The 14,342-nt window shown below is 40.3% G+C and overlaps 3 protein-coding genes across 4 annotated transcripts in view; 1 reads left to right on the top strand and 2 right to left on the bottom strand.

Annotated features, from left to right (window-relative positions):
• garre1 (granule associated Rac and RHOG effector 1) overlaps window positions 1-3,573 on the top strand; it is a 31,870-nt gene extending 28,297 nt beyond the window's left edge. Inside the window, exons 11-14 of the mRNA XM_068312692.1 lie at window positions 186-351; window positions 862-999; window positions 1,203-1,278; window positions 1,515-3,573. Of these exons, the coding sequence (XP_068168793.1) occupies window positions 186-351; window positions 862-999; window positions 1,203-1,278; window positions 1,515-1,868 (734 nt within the window). The 3' untranslated portion in view covers window positions 1,869-3,573. The remainder of the gene's footprint in view (window positions 1-185; window positions 352-861; window positions 1,000-1,202; window positions 1,279-1,514) is intronic.
• Window positions 2,250-5,199, bottom strand: ss18l2 (ss18, like 2). The gene is made up of 4 exons (XM_068312705.1): window positions 5,047-5,199; window positions 4,789-4,865; window positions 4,543-4,627; window positions 2,250-4,438 (listed from the first exon to the last, which is right to left on the bottom strand). Exons 1-4 carry the CDS (start codon window positions 5,113-5,115, stop codon window positions 4,397-4,399), a joined length of 273 nt encoding a protein of 90 aa, XP_068168806.1. The 5' UTR covers window positions 5,116-5,199; the 3' UTR covers window positions 2,250-4,396.
• Window positions 5,200-6,117: 918 nt separating this feature from the next.
• lsm14ab (LSM14A mRNA processing body assembly factor b) lies at window positions 6,118-14,341 on the bottom strand. Of its 2 annotated transcripts, XM_068322940.1 has the most exons (11): window positions 14,273-14,341; window positions 13,479-13,869; window positions 12,753-12,916; window positions 11,874-12,015; window positions 11,161-11,322; window positions 10,977-11,060; window positions 10,104-10,280; window positions 9,323-9,461; window positions 9,194-9,220; window positions 8,180-8,432; window positions 6,118-8,072 (listed from the first exon to the last, which is right to left on the bottom strand). In XM_068322940.1, the coding sequence occupies exons 2-11, from the start codon at window positions 13,600-13,602 to the stop codon at window positions 8,049-8,051; spliced, it is 1,296 nt and encodes a 431-aa protein (XP_068179041.1). In that variant the 5' UTR covers window positions 13,603-13,869; window positions 14,273-14,341; the 3' UTR covers window positions 6,118-8,048. The 2 variants fall into 2 exon arrangements, with proteins under 2 accessions (XP_068179041.1, XP_068179051.1); XM_068322950.1 differs by lacking the exon at window positions 14,273-14,341 and having other exon boundaries at window positions 8,165-8,432; window positions 13,479-14,084.
• Between the last annotated feature and the right edge of the window lies 1 nt (window position 14,342).

Genomic DNA, 14,342 nt, shown 5'->3' with positions numbered 1-14,342 from the left:
TTTACAGTGGAGCAGACTCTTTTGATCGCAGTGGAGACTCATTTTGCAGAGTTGACTTATAGCCATTGTGATTTTTCTGCTATGGTGGACAGTCTGGGTAAAGGATTGAGCTCCAGGGAGCCAAAGAAAAAAGCTGAGCGCGTCAGAAACTCACAGCCGTGTTTATCCTACCTTTCTGCACACAGTGGGCTCTGACCCGGAGTTTGCACGTTATGTTGCTGGTGTCAGTCAAGCCATGCAACAGAAACGGCAGGTGCAACACATCCGTCGCCCCAGCAACACACGCAGCAACTGGCCAATCCCCGATGAGCAGCACAGGTCCTGGTCCCATCCAGAGTACTACAGTGAGGGGTAGGTATCTGTAGGACACCCACATGGCTGGTCCCACCAATAGACGACTCATTGTTTTGTTTTGACCCCAAATATATTTTGAACATTTTGGAAAAGAAGGCACAGAAAAGATGAATATGAACATCAAGATTTTTCAGATTACTGATTTATTCAACTTCAGGTGGTTGAATCCTGTTCAAATGAAAGATGACCGTTTGCAGTAAGTTCAGGTTTCTCTCTCCTGTCAGCAGTGCATCTCTCCTGATGGCAGCTTTTATGCTTTTGTTGTCTAAAAGCTGGCAAGGAACTTTTTCATTCAGTTTGTTAATCTGAATCAAGTGAACATGTGAGACAATTACCACGCTCCTTACAGCTGATTTAAGTCAGTTCAGTCTGAGACAACCCCCACGCTGCTTAGAGTTTAATCTGAGTCAGTAGGAAGATGTAAGCAAGCGAGTGGCCTCTCGTTTTGAATCCTGTGTCGTCATGATTGAGTTCAGGAACACAAACTTTCCCTGCTTGTGTCCCCAGGGAGGCCATAAACAGTAGCTGGTCAGGCACTCAGGGGGACTCTGCCAGTTCCAGCGACGAGACGTCTTCAGCCAATGGCGACAGTCTGTTCTCCATGTTTTCTGGACCAGACCTTGTGGCTGCAGTTAAACAGAGGAGGTGAGTGCGTAACTCAACCACCGTCTTGGATCTGATCTGTTAAAATGTTACGGGTTTAATGTATTTTGTTTGTAAAATCTGTCTTTCCTAATTGTGTCTTTTGATTATACAGTATATAGTTGTTGATAATTGTTGCGAAGAAGACTTCTAAGTGGAACTTTGACTAAAATGCGAATGAGGTTTAAATGTTGATTTCTTTTCAGAAAACACAGCTGTGGTGAGCCCGAGGCGTGCACCCTGCCCTCACCACCACTCCATCACATCAGCGATGATAGTCAGGTATGGGTTACCGTGTATGGAGACAGCCAGTGACAAAACTTTTGCTTCTTTCTCCCCTTTTTTTGGGTATTTATTCAGGTTTTAATGTGGACTTACCAAAGGCTACCATTTGGATACATTTTAGTTAAAATAGTTGAACTTTTACACAAATTTTCATAATTTGTCAGGGCATGTTGTGACCTTTATATTAGTTGACCTTTTTAGGTGTTTTGAATTGGGTTTGCTGTGTCCCACAGGACAGCAAAACTAAGACCTGGCCTCCCAAAGCACCATGGCAGCACTCGAACCACATCAACACCATCCCCAATCCCAGCTCGTCTTTGTACCAGATGAACATCCCTCCTTCCTCACAGTGGAGCGACTCCATGCAGATGCTGCAGTCTCCCATATGGTCCAATGCCAGCGACTGTTCTCCTTCCACCGGCATCTCTTCTGGTTTTCCCTTCACCCAGCAGCAACAACAGCAACAACAGCAGCAGCAACAACAACAACAACAACAACAGCAGCAGCAACACAAACCGATGACAAAGGGCTTTAAATCCTTCCCCTTCAAACATGAGCACAGGCCCTCTTACCTTCACCAGTACTGATTGTAAATGTTGTACAAGTTTCTGATGAAGCATCATTGAGGGCCTGCTGCTGTCAGATGAGCCACTGAATGGGCCGAGCTGCAGCCATTGTAGTCCACAACCACAGAATTGGAAGATTACTAAGCCTCAGAGGCAAAATTAAGTATACACACTGGCTCAACATTTTTGTACCTATATTTTTCCACGTCAGACATCCCCATTTGAAAAAGAGACATATTTTGAAGTTTTGTGAACTGCCATCTTTTACCTGGGGGGAAGGTGCATGTGCCACGCTGGCAGCAGGTAGTTAAAAATGGTCGTTTCTCTGTCTGTTGAGCTGATGTCTCTCCAGACAAGAGCAGGAGTTGTGCACGGCTGTAACATACTTTCATCTGCAGCTGAGTGCTTGTTTAGAGGGGATTACTATGGGTCAGGGGCTTGAAATGCTCTCATTTTGCCCATAATAAATATACTGTGTCTACATAGCTGTAACTGCCAAATCTCATGCAAGATGATTCAGAGTACAGCTACCATCTACTGTTTCATAGCTTGTAAAATACTGAAGATGAAATATATTTAGTTCTTTTTATTAAGAGGCTTTGAGCAGGCTCAGCATAAATATAGTACGTCACTGCAGAGGTATAATTTGAGAGAAATACACTACTTTTTCAACAACTGACCAGAATTAAGACTTATAGCCGTAACAATGTGCCATGTTGGTATAGATAACACTAGTAGAATATTATTTTCAACCAAAGCGTTGTTCACAAGATGAATGGTGCTGGAGAGGAGAGACAGTCAGATTTTTTGATAAACAGTGAGGTTGGACACCCTATTGGACGAGAACATTAGGGAACATCTTCACACCCAGAAGCACATTCATTTCCTCCTTTTTAATTGGCGGTTGTTTGCTCCAGATTGACACTAACTTCCATAAACTGAACGTTTCTTTAATAATATAATATTTTTCTTGTACAATTATTGACAGTATTAATCTTATTTTTGTATTTTCATACATGTTATACCATTACTGTATGTTAGTATTCTTGTAGGGATATTACATGAAAACATTATTTTCCACCTCCCAATATGTGAAAAAGCACATTTTCTTTCATACAGAGTTGAACTCCACTATCGAAAAAGGTTACCAAATATGCCATTCTAAACATTAAAACATTGTGATGGGGGGTGTTTTGGATCCCTCCTTTCTTTGGTTTCTATGGCAGTGGGCTGCATTTAAAAGCCCAGAATGTTATCTTTTTTGTGATGTTTGCGGATGCCAATGTTGCCTGTATTTATGAAATGACATGTTTTCAGAAAACTAACATACTTAACATGTTTACAGAGAATTGTTTGCTGTATATACATATATATATATATATACAGTATATATATATATATATCTTTTTATAGCTAATGTGCTTTGCACAATCAAGATATAGGGTTTGTTGCTATTTGTCTGTGTTTTCTCTCCAACTGTTGCAGCCTTTTTTAAGACGTCACTACAGACCTTGGACTGTAACTGTTAGTGTCTCAACTGTGTCGAATGGTTTACTAGTGGCTTTTTAAGAATGGAAAAACAAAACAAAAATCATGTTGCCCTGATAGAAGATATGAAGGGGAACAGCTTGGCTTATGTTGCTTATTGTTCTCTTGAGCTGGCAACTGAATTTTTCCAAGTGTACCAGCAATGCATAAAATAAATAAAAATGACTAGCAATTCAAATATAGTCTGCAGTTTTTTCTGAAATCACATTCACTTTACTCAGGCTCTTACAAAAAGCATTTTATTGATACCTTGTGGACTCAAACTGATGCTATGTAAAAAATATTTAATGCAAAACTTTTTCTCAGAAATTTTCTACATCAATTGCATAAGTAAATACGTCAATTTAGGACAACACCTGTGGTCACTGGATTACATTACTGTAAACATACACTACTCACAATTTAGGGAGGGCTCTTCCTATTTGGTCTGAATTTTAATTAAATAGTTCCCTTTTCTAACATTTTCATTAGTTCAATTACCCCAACTATTTAGACAGTAACAAAGATAGCCCCATACTACCAACACTGCCAGCAACGGGAGTTTAGACCATTTCCCGCAACGACAGCTGGACAGCACTGTCTCACTTGCCTCACGGTTCTGAGGAAATGCATTCCACTCCTCCACAAGTGCTGCACATGCTTCTACCAGGTCGCGTGGAAGCGGAGTATGAGGGTCCAGTTGCTGCTTTAGGCGCGCTCTACGGGGTTGAGGTACCGTATGAGACACTGACTTCTTCAAGTCCAGCTGTGACAACTCTTGCACAATGTGGTGAAGCATCACCACTCACCAACAGAGGGATGATGATGGGTTCTATGATGTCTCTGAGGCATTGTCTTGTGCCCACTGCAGCTGTGTGGCATTTGCATAACAGTGTGAGTGCGTAGGTCTTTATGTCTTCCACTGAGGACCTCACAGTATCCAAGCTTATTGTGAGTAGTGTCTGCCTCCCTGTCTCCAAACAAACGCGTTCACATGGAATCTGAAATCCGCTGAAGCGGCATCAGGTCCCCTCATGCCCGTTTACAGCTGGTGTAGAGGCTCCCTGCAATATAAACACAAGGACAAAGGGTGCAGGGAAATTAGTCAACACAATACTACCCATAACCTGACAACTCTAAAAAGCGGCATAATCTTGTTTGTGTTTACATTTGAAGAGGGTGTCACGTTGTCTGGGCTGGCATCCGCTATTGTTGCCAGATAGACGATGTTGCGGTGGAGGATTTGTTGGTATCTGATGGACAAAAAGCAAAAAAAAACAACAACAAAAAAACAGCTTAAGAATAACCAATGAAACACGGATTGGAACATAACACAATACTTTGTTGTGTTTACTGTGTGGCAAATACGATGTTTGCTAAATGAAGAGCAGAGCACCGAGTTGGTTTTACTCACTGAACGCACTCCACAGCTCGTCCTTTCTGCATGTACTCCGTGATGCATCTGATTAACTGGTCGTTCTCATCCAGCAACTAGGACGCAGAAAAACAATTAAAGCCGATCGGACTCCTGTAGCTACTGTTGCTAATACAGCGTGTCGCTCTTAGCGGGCTCTCAAGCTAACGCTAATAGTCGCGCTACTGCTAAATGCTCACAATGCGCGCTCATAGATGGTTAACGATTTCGTTCAATGTGACACACTGGTTTTCTTACCCTATGAATTGTTTCTTGGTTGATTTTTGCTGTTCCTCGTAATTTCTTTGGTACAAAAACAATCGACATGTTTGCGCGGAGTGATCTTCGGTTGTTGTTAGTGAGCCGGAAGTTTTCTTCTTCGACGGCTGTATTGACTAACGGATGTGACGTTCTCAATGTGTTATCGCCATCATGTGGAGAGGTGTAGTCACTGCATTTAGCCATTTGCTTCTATGAGAAAGTTGAACACAATTAGGCCTGCTGTTTGCTATTTTTTCGTGATTAAACCCACTTCAATAGAGCCCACTGCAGTCTAGGTTTAAATCACATTACTTAAGATGGCATTTCAGGAAAAAATATTTCTGCTCTTGTCTACATCACTGACTTCTGACAATGACTTTCAAGATAATAAACAGACTTCTGTTTGTAGGATTTCTGTATTGTGTACTTCAGTAAGTCGATCTAAAGTAGTCTTCACTAATGATGGCTCCAAACATTGTTTCCCTGTAATCCTGTTCAAATGCGTAGGAAGGGTAAAAACACCTATTGTGCCAATACCACACATGTGCTTGTATTGTAATGCTGATCAGCACTATAATATTACAGTATGACTGACTCCACATTGGACGCCATTCCATGTCTTAACATGATACAAGGACAAATGTTTCAATATTTCTTATTAGAAATAAGTATGGAGGTACTGATTTCTAGTAAGGCGGTAATAATCTAAAGGTTGAAGTGCTCTCTGAAGTCATTTTGTAGTTTGTGACTTGAAGTATATAGTACTAACATTTACAAATTTACTGGGAGTGAATAGAAACCGCATTTTATTTTTTAAATGCTGTACTAGTTCCAAACAAACTCGTCAGTTAACAAATCATTCTCTAGTGTGAGGAGAGCCACACTAAAAGAATCAACAGAATGTTTTTGTTTGAATATTTTAATCAATCCTTTACTTCTGAGAGTCACTATCATCACAAAATTAAAATGAGCTCATTTGCAAATCAGACACTTTCTAAAAATAACGATAGCATATCTCTGAAAATTGATAAAAGTACAGATAAAAAAAGATAAAACACAAAACATGGGCATTGTACAACTCTTTATTTCATGTAAAAACCTTTGTTGATATTCTCAAGAATCAATTCCTGGTTTACAATTCCAGTGACTGGAAGAAGTAACAAACATATGAAAATCCTGTCAGTTTTAATAGTTTGGTGATACATTTAGTCTCAAATACAATCTTGCTGGTTATTGCGAAAGCCCATATGAAAGGATGGTTTGTAAGGCGATCATGCAGTGGTTAGCAATCTGTGCAATATCCAGTTAAAACATTTTCACCTGGGCTGCTTTAATTGGAAACAACCACATCCTTTTAGAAGGATCTAGTTTCATCTAGTAGTGCTATCAATACTTTTGTCAAGAGCTAACCTTAAGTTAAAGGGAGAGCTGTAAAATAATCATCACTCTGAAGGAAAAAATACTCAGAGTCCCTTAAGTACGAACAATTCAGTATCAAAAAGTAAAGAAAAATTTATCACGTCTCCTCCAAACACACCGGCACCACGTCCAGCTCTTGTCCCTTTGGTGCACAAGTCAGTAAAAAAATAAATTTGCTGCAGAGAAGGACAACTTTAACAATAATGCAACAGGAGGAGCTGCAAACATGCCAGAGGTCTGACAGCAATAAGAAATTTGTATGGAACGTAACATCTTCAGACATCAATTTACTTACAACATTTCCCATTTTTAGTAAACAATCTTACGACACTGCAGTCACATAGTTGTGCAGTGCCAACGGCCAACTGCTGAGACAGTGGGAAAACAACACTGATGACAACTGTAAGACAATTCAAAGGTTGATTTTAAAAAAAAGAACACACTTCAACTGATGGCTCAGCACGATTGGGACAGAAAGGTAGATTTAAACAGCTATTAAAATGGGAACACATGCACTGATGGGCTGTTCACATGCTCACGGCCTTTTAATAGAACACTTTTGATTCAAATCTAACTGGCTTAAGGTCATTCTGACAGAACTAACTCAAGGCTTACCTTCACAAGGAGGTGCTAAAAGGAATTGACCTATTATATAACATAACAATGCTCTTATTTAGTGGACTACTATGACAAAAACAATCAGAAAAAGAAAAAAAAAAGTCTAGAAAACCTACTCTACAAAAACATCTGAGACTGAAACCCTTTATTCCTCAAAAACGACTGGGTCCTGGTTCTTTGTTTCAATGTCACATCTCACATAGGTTGTTTGAGAGAAGTTGAAATACATGTTTTTTAAAAGTTTAAACTAAAAATCAGTCTGGAGAGCCACAGTTTGTTGGGAGGCACTGAGTTAAACCTCTGTCACCAATAATCACCTGTCATTTGGAGGGCCATGGGGGCACTGACGGGTTCACCCTACACAAGCTCAAGATGAGTTCTATACTCATTCGTTCTTCACAACGCTTGGTTCAGATCCAGGTGTTTTTTCAGACAACACTGGTACTTCACACAGAAATGTCCAAAAAAAATAGCAACCTTTCCTACAAATTGGTTCAAATACTGAACAAATAGTAACTAAACTCAGTCTGAAGAGAGGAAGGTCATAATGCAAAGGGCAGCGTAGCCAAATTCGGCATCAACATAAATCCTATCAAAAACTGAAAGAAAACAAATAAAGCTATTGATCACATGAACGGTGATCCACTCACAGTATCAGTGGGCTTTCTGTGTACATCTATCAATATCAAAGACTCGGTAAGAAATGAAACTGGTTGATGCAAAAATACAGGAGTACTCCAAAGCCAAGTATTTACACACGTTCATGTCCATGTGGTCACTGGGCGAAAAACAAAAAGCCTGTTTCTCCAAGTGGAGAAAAGGGAGCTGCACTTCCACTACCTGATGTAAAGCAGTCGACCCTGGTGCTGGTGACTGAGGATGTCTTCATTCTTTCTGTCAAATGTAGAGACCAAAAAAACAGGAATCATTTCATTTCTGTTGGTGGATGCATCTCTGCAGCACTAAGCAGCCACCTTGTTATCCTTCTGGAAAAGCAAAACAGAATAAAATGTTTCAGAACAAAATCCATCTTTTTCCTATACAGAACCTGAAAGTGCATACTGCACTTTAATTATACCTTTTATTGATTTACCCTGTATTCAAAATCAGAGAAATCACGGCCGCTGCCTCCTCCTCCTCTGCCGCCTCTGAAGCTACCCCTAAAACCAGGTGGGGCCCCCCGGGGTGGACCGAAGGAGCCCCTGCTTAGCGGCCGCCCTCGGCCTCCACGGGGCCCCATGAATCCTCTGCCACGGTAACCGCCTCTTCCACGACTGTGTCTAAGAGGGATGCCGAATGTCTCCGAATTCATTCGTCTTTCTTCAGCCCAGGTCGTCCGGCGCTCCCTTTGAGATACACAAAACAAAAACATACTAGAACCAATGCAGTCACAGACTGCAACATCCCACGACCCTGACCTACTTTCAGGTAGATCAAAGTAGCTTTGATCTATGGTCTTAGTCACACTGACCTTCTCCCCCATCTTTCTATCTTATTCAGTTCCTGAGTGTACAAAAGTTGAAATTTGACCATGACCTAGTTTCCTCAAGGTCAACATCTCATTTTCATCCCCTTTGCCGCCTGAGTAATGTGCTTTTTTTGTTTCATTTTGTATCTGCAAGGGTTACGAAGATATTTGGTGGTTAACGAATGGCCGGTCGAACGAACACAAACACTGACAATTACATTACATCACCGCTTTGAAGCGAGAGCTAATAAAGAAATACAGTGGTATGAAAAAGTTTGGGCACCCCAGATAATTTTCTTGGTTGTTTGGCTCAACAATTTAAGTTAAATATATCATATAGCAGACAAGACTAATATTTGAGAAGTCAAATGAAGTTTATAGGATTTACAGAAAGTGTGCAGTAATTACTGCATGAATTTGGGCACCCTTGTTTTATTGATTTGAATACCTTTAGCACCAATTATTGGAACACAATTGTTTTTAAAGACACAAAGACAAGCAAGCTTGGGATTTGTAGTGTGTGCTTTATGTACTGAAGAGTAACTATAGTGATTTAATAGTGAACAACAATACTAATGTGTATTTGTCTGCTCAGCATCTGTGATCTGCCGAATCAACATGGCTAAAAATACAACTTACCTTGAAAATCCTCGTTCACCCGATTTACTGCAAAAGAAACAGTCTTATCAGCATTTCTTGTATGAAATACAATCACATGTTAAAAACACAGTAAAAAAGAAAAACATGACTTTGAACGGTGACAGGTACCTCAAGTCGTCACAGGACAGGTTGTCAAAGAACGACTTGGTTTTGTCGTAGTAACAAGCATTTCCTGCAGCCTCCTCTTCCTCCTCGTTGGCCACGTGTTCCGATTCAGTGGTTTCTTCCCCATTCAGTGTCTTCTCATCTGTGGTCATGAAAAATCATCAGAGCTGGAAACATCCTAAAAATTGCACTCATACTTGTTTTGCATTTCACATAATATACAGCTCATTAACCAGTGTCTGTTTAAAACCACGGTAACTAACCACGACACACTCCGAATACCTTATAGTTACTGCTCCACCTGAGGACACTGTATTTCAAACTTATTTATCACTAAAGAGAACAAAAAATGAGATTAACTCATCGGCTGCCAGCGTTTTGTGCAACAGATCTCCTTTGGCGGACTTTCTCTGACGCTCCGGACATTTATCTGTGTTTTCTTTGTTTTTGACTGATCAAAAGATGCTTCACTCAGAACGACACCGTGTTCACTCACAGGTCCGCACTGACATACGCAAACTTAAGTGCATCGTAAATTCTTCTTCTGATTCACCATCCTCTGTTCCATAACTGGATCAGTGATCATTGCGCTAAATTCTGTGATTAGAAACCTGATTTTCACCTAACACCCCAACAGACTGCCCCCCAGCCCTCCCCATTAAAAAATGAAATTGACCTGCACAGAGGTCATTGGCAGTTAGTGAGTTGATTTTTTATTATTTTCCATAGTATTGTCATTATGAGTTCTACCCATCATGATCAGCCAGTGGAAATGCGATTTTACCTTTGAGTTTCAGCTTGTTTTGGAGTTCCTTGTCAATCTCCTCTTTGTGAAATTGGGCATTGGCAGTCTCAAAGTCAAAGTCTTCCTCAAACTTCATGGGACCATCTCTACGCACATTTACTTTGCCTCTGCTGCGGTTTCCTCGTCCACGGCCTCGACGGACAGATTGAGCCGCAGCTGAAAAACAACAAGAGGTTGCTACGTTAGTGTTGTACTACACCGCTTCATTTTGTCTTTTAAACATCAAACCACAGAGCGGCAGTAGCTTAGTCCATTTGGCCTTGGTCTGGGGATCGGAGGGCGGCTGTTTCAAGACCCGTGTGCACCAAAAAGTTTGGACTGTGAACTGACAGTGGGAGACGCCAATTTACCTCCTGAGCACTGCCCTTGAGCAAGGCACCATCCCCCCTACAAGCTGCTCACGGCTCTACATGCTTACAGGCCCCTTGTCTGTGTGTGTACAGGACACACACGTCATTATTTAGAGTGGAAAAAAGTAAATTCCCTATGGGGATGATTAAATGATTGATTATCATTGTTATTATTATAATTATTATTACTTGTGGAGGTTAAAATCCACTAAAGAAAACATGCAGCGCCTTTGTAGAAGGGGTCACCTTAAACAGTTTCTTTAGTTAACCCATGTAACCATGGAAATAGAAAAAACACAAAAGACAACGTCCTTCATGAGTGTGTAGTAAATAAAAAAATACTACAAAGTTTTTATTTGTGCTCAGGATAGTTGTAAAAAAAAAAAAAGTTTTGAGGTACAAAACTCATTTCTACACATGGGTGTTACTGCTACCTGAGTAAGAACTAAAGTTCAACATTTAGTGGTTGCAATTATATTTCTTAATATGTAAAACTACCCACCAGCAGCCTGATGCCTGTTAGGATCCCGGTTTTCAACAGCACCTTGTTCATTATCAGGCTGCGAGACCCTCTGAGCTTCAGGAACTGAAGGGGCAAAAGATATTTTCACTACATGCATTAGCGCAAAATGGCTGAACGCAACTCTTTAGAAAATAGCTTTAATACGGCCACATGCCACCCTCACCCTGTCTCTGCTCTAGGGTGCTAGAGGTAGTGCTGGTGGATCTGGGAGCTGCCGCCCCTGTCTGACTCCTCTGTCCTACAGGTGCTGCTGTCGCTGGTGGGGCCTGCACCACCTGCTCCAGGGAGGGACTTCTTAAACTGTCCAGCTTGGGACTAGCACGCCCTGCAGAAGACAGCCAAGTGACATTCAAACTACTGTTAATAAAAACTTCCTTTTGGTTTGTCTCGTTTGGGGTCGCCACAGCGTGTCATTCTTTTTGCATTTCAGATGGGCGTTCGTATTTGTTTGGCAAATGTTTTTATACCGGATGCCCTTCTTGCTGAGACCCTCCGCATTTATCTGGGCTTTGGACCGGCTTACAGCTGACACGGTTTGTGCCCCCGTAGGGCCGCAGATGCCTTGAGGCAGTATACTCATGGAGCACATGCTCTGCCACTTTACTGTAGTTTACTGAGTTGAAACTACAGTTGATGATTTTCTTGAAATCAGCAGCTTAAAAAGGCAATGCGGGTTTGGTGACACAGCATTATATGAATGGAAAAGACCAGGAAGGTTCATCTATTCTATTGGCAACCACAGCACAGACATTTAATATTTAATAAGGCTGATATTAGGGATAATTCAAGACTTGTGGAATTTTTTATGTGAAAAAGACATTTGTATTATTGTGAGAAACCTGTAGACACTTATTTAAAAAAAGAATTAATCCTTACCGCCTTTCCCAGAAGACACAAACTGCTGAGTTGTTGCACCAAACTGGGCGTAGGGTGGGCCAGCTGTCCTACCGTACTGAGCATAGGGTGCAGCCGACTGGAATGATGGTGCTGTTGCAGCATTGGTAGATCCAACTGATGACTTAAATGACAAAATTAAATAATGTGAGAATCCTGACTTTCATCATTTTATAGTGGCTTATTACAAGTAAGATATTTTTTGTATTATTTCTTATTGATAAATTTCAAACCAAGAAAACAGATCCTAGTACAGTACTGAGCAACACAGTTTGTGACTGACACCATAAAAAAGATTTAGTTGGTTGTATTAACCACAAATCAAAGATATTCAACAAACTTGAGCCATGAACGTGAGATGATCAAGTATTAAATGTCTACAAAGTTGTTTGTTAAAAAAAAACAAACATTTAAACTGAGCCACAAAGATATTTCCCACATTTGTTTTTTATAATATGACCTTAAACAACAGACAAAATATTTTTAAGTCACATGGATTTGATGTGCTGTGGTGTCATAGGTTGACTTAGAAACTTGAAATAAAGAAAAAGCTTACATTAACGTCATTAAACACCTGTGAAGATTGGGGATTCGTAGTTATATGTAATTCTGAGTTAGAATGAAATGACATTGTAGGAACACTCATTTTTATGACATTTAGATCTGTTGGCAAAACACAGGTGTTACTAATAAAATCAGATGTCGGATTCTTCAGGTCAAACGTCCCAGTGAATAAGAATCAGCTTACACAGTAAGATGAACCCCAAAGAATGAACCATCTTGAAAATTTGTGTAACAAATACAGAACACAGGTATAGAACTAATTGTCTCGTAGAAAGCTATAACACATAATCAACTTACTTGGACTATGGCAGGGTCCTGAGGCAGGCTGCTGGGGGCTTTGGGGGGCTCACACACTGTTAGGTCTTTTATGTCGCTTCCTCTGAAGATGATGTACTCGAAGATCTCCTCCCGAGGCGGGATAGGCCTTTCAGTAGGCCGGTCTTCAGTTCCAAAAGAGCGAACTGTTTGGAAAGTTTACATGACAAGTCATACAACACTGTTTGCTGTAGGCAACATATCAACTCAAATTTGTTAAGTATTACCTATTTGACTTCCAAGAAACCCATCTGTGACAAACTAAATCAGTAATTTTTTTCATATATTCATGGTGGGCTAGCCAATAGTTCAACCATGCAACATTACCTAAAGTGTGTGCTTTAAAACAACCGAGTCACTAAACTTCACTTAACAATATCCCCCAGAGGATCACTAAAGTGTCGTTTCCTGCACCTAAACTATTCACTGACATGTTTCGAGAGCTCGATTATTCGCTTCAGTTCACAAAGACTCAAAAAAGTAAACGAACCAACGCATAGTTAACATCGAAACGTAAGAACCACAATTTTCAAGTCATTCAAAATAATATAAACAAAGGACGCTAAACGTCAAATAGCATCAGAGCTAGCATTCAACTAAACACGTTAGCGCCACAGCTAGCTGCACCAGCTACGTCCGCTACCGCTGATTCGTTACCAATTTTCTCGGCTTTTTAAAAGTTAAATATATCAAAGTTGCTTAACTTACCTTTAGCAAGAGCTACTGTCGAGTTTTCGGTGTCAATGGTGTATAAAATTCCTTCATAACGAATCCCGGCCTTGGAAATGAGGCTAATTTTGCTGCCGATGTATGGCGTCCCACCTCCGCTCATGTTTATCTTCTGTTGTTAATTCCACGCTAACTTGAATAAAATTAGTCTTCTGTTTGAACAATAGCAGTCGTAATCCGTTAAGAACTGCAGCTTGATGTTACATTACATGAATTCGCAAACTATGCCGTGATTCAAACTGGCACGTTCCTGTATCGGAGCTCTACCGCGACATGGCCGTTTTCATGTTCCTCCACTGAGGCTGCTGGGATAAAGGTTGCGCCCTTTTCTTTTTTACGTTGCATCCTGTTCGTCCTACTGCTGCCGTTTCTAAAAAAAAAAAAAAAAAAAAAAATCAACAATAATAATTACGATTTCATTAAATCTTTGTAAAATAACTTATAGTATTACTATGTTGCCATTAAAAAAAAAACTTTTGGTATTTTTTTGTATTTAATTAGTAAGGTTTGAAAACGAGACATCCGAACTATCGCGATATTACGCAGGCCGACTTTTCTCCACCCTTTTCAAACATTGCAAAACAAGTCGGATTACATGTAAAAAAAAAGAAAAAAAGTTTGGACTACAAAAACTTTTGAGGCCAAATCATGCTTTTCACTGTATGGAGGGAAAAGTGAAGGCAAAGAAAGTATCTTAAGATATATATATTTTCCTCATCGTTACAAACGACACGTTAGGAATAATACTATAACGGTTCAATGTACTTCCTTACCTTAGACCCCATTCTTAAGAAGAAAAATCATGAAAAGTGCAAGTCAGACACCCCCTCCGCCCAATGACGT

This window comes from Antennarius striatus, chromosome 1 (genome assembly GCF_040054535.1).
Source record: "Antennarius striatus isolate MH-2024 chromosome 1, ASM4005453v1, whole genome shotgun sequence".
NCBI classification, from domain to species: Eukaryota; Metazoa; Chordata; class Actinopteri; order Lophiiformes; family Antennariidae; genus Antennarius; species Antennarius striatus.
Note: the sequence above shows the minus strand (reverse complement) of the source record. Positions and strands in the feature narration are given on the sequence as shown.

Bases quoted from the DNA above. Each gene is read 5' to 3' on its own strand.
- lsm14ab (XM_068322940.1), bottom strand. From the start codon at position 13,602: ATGAGCGGAGGTGGGACGCCATACATCGGCAGCAAAATTAGCCTCATT. The intron at 9,462-10,103 runs GTAAAATCGCAT...TCATGACCACAG, and splicing joins AAACAAGCTGAAACTCAAAG to ATGAGAAGACACTGAATGGG. The intron at 8,073-8,179 runs GTAAATCAATAA...TTGCTTTTCCAG, and splicing joins TCTCTGATTTTGAATACAGG to AAGGATAACAAGGTGGCTGC.
- ss18l2 (XM_068312705.1), bottom strand. From the start codon at position 5,115: ATGTCGATTGTTTTTGTACCAAAGAAATTACGAGGAACAGCAAAAATC. The intron at 4,866-5,046 runs GTAAGAAAACCA...TCTGCGTCCTAG, and splicing joins ACCAAGAAACAATTCATAGG to TTGCTGGATGAGAACGACCA. The intron at 4,628-4,788 runs GTGAGTAAAACC...TTTGTCCATCAG, and splicing joins CGAGCTGTGGAGTGCGTTCA to ATACCAACAAATCCTCCACC.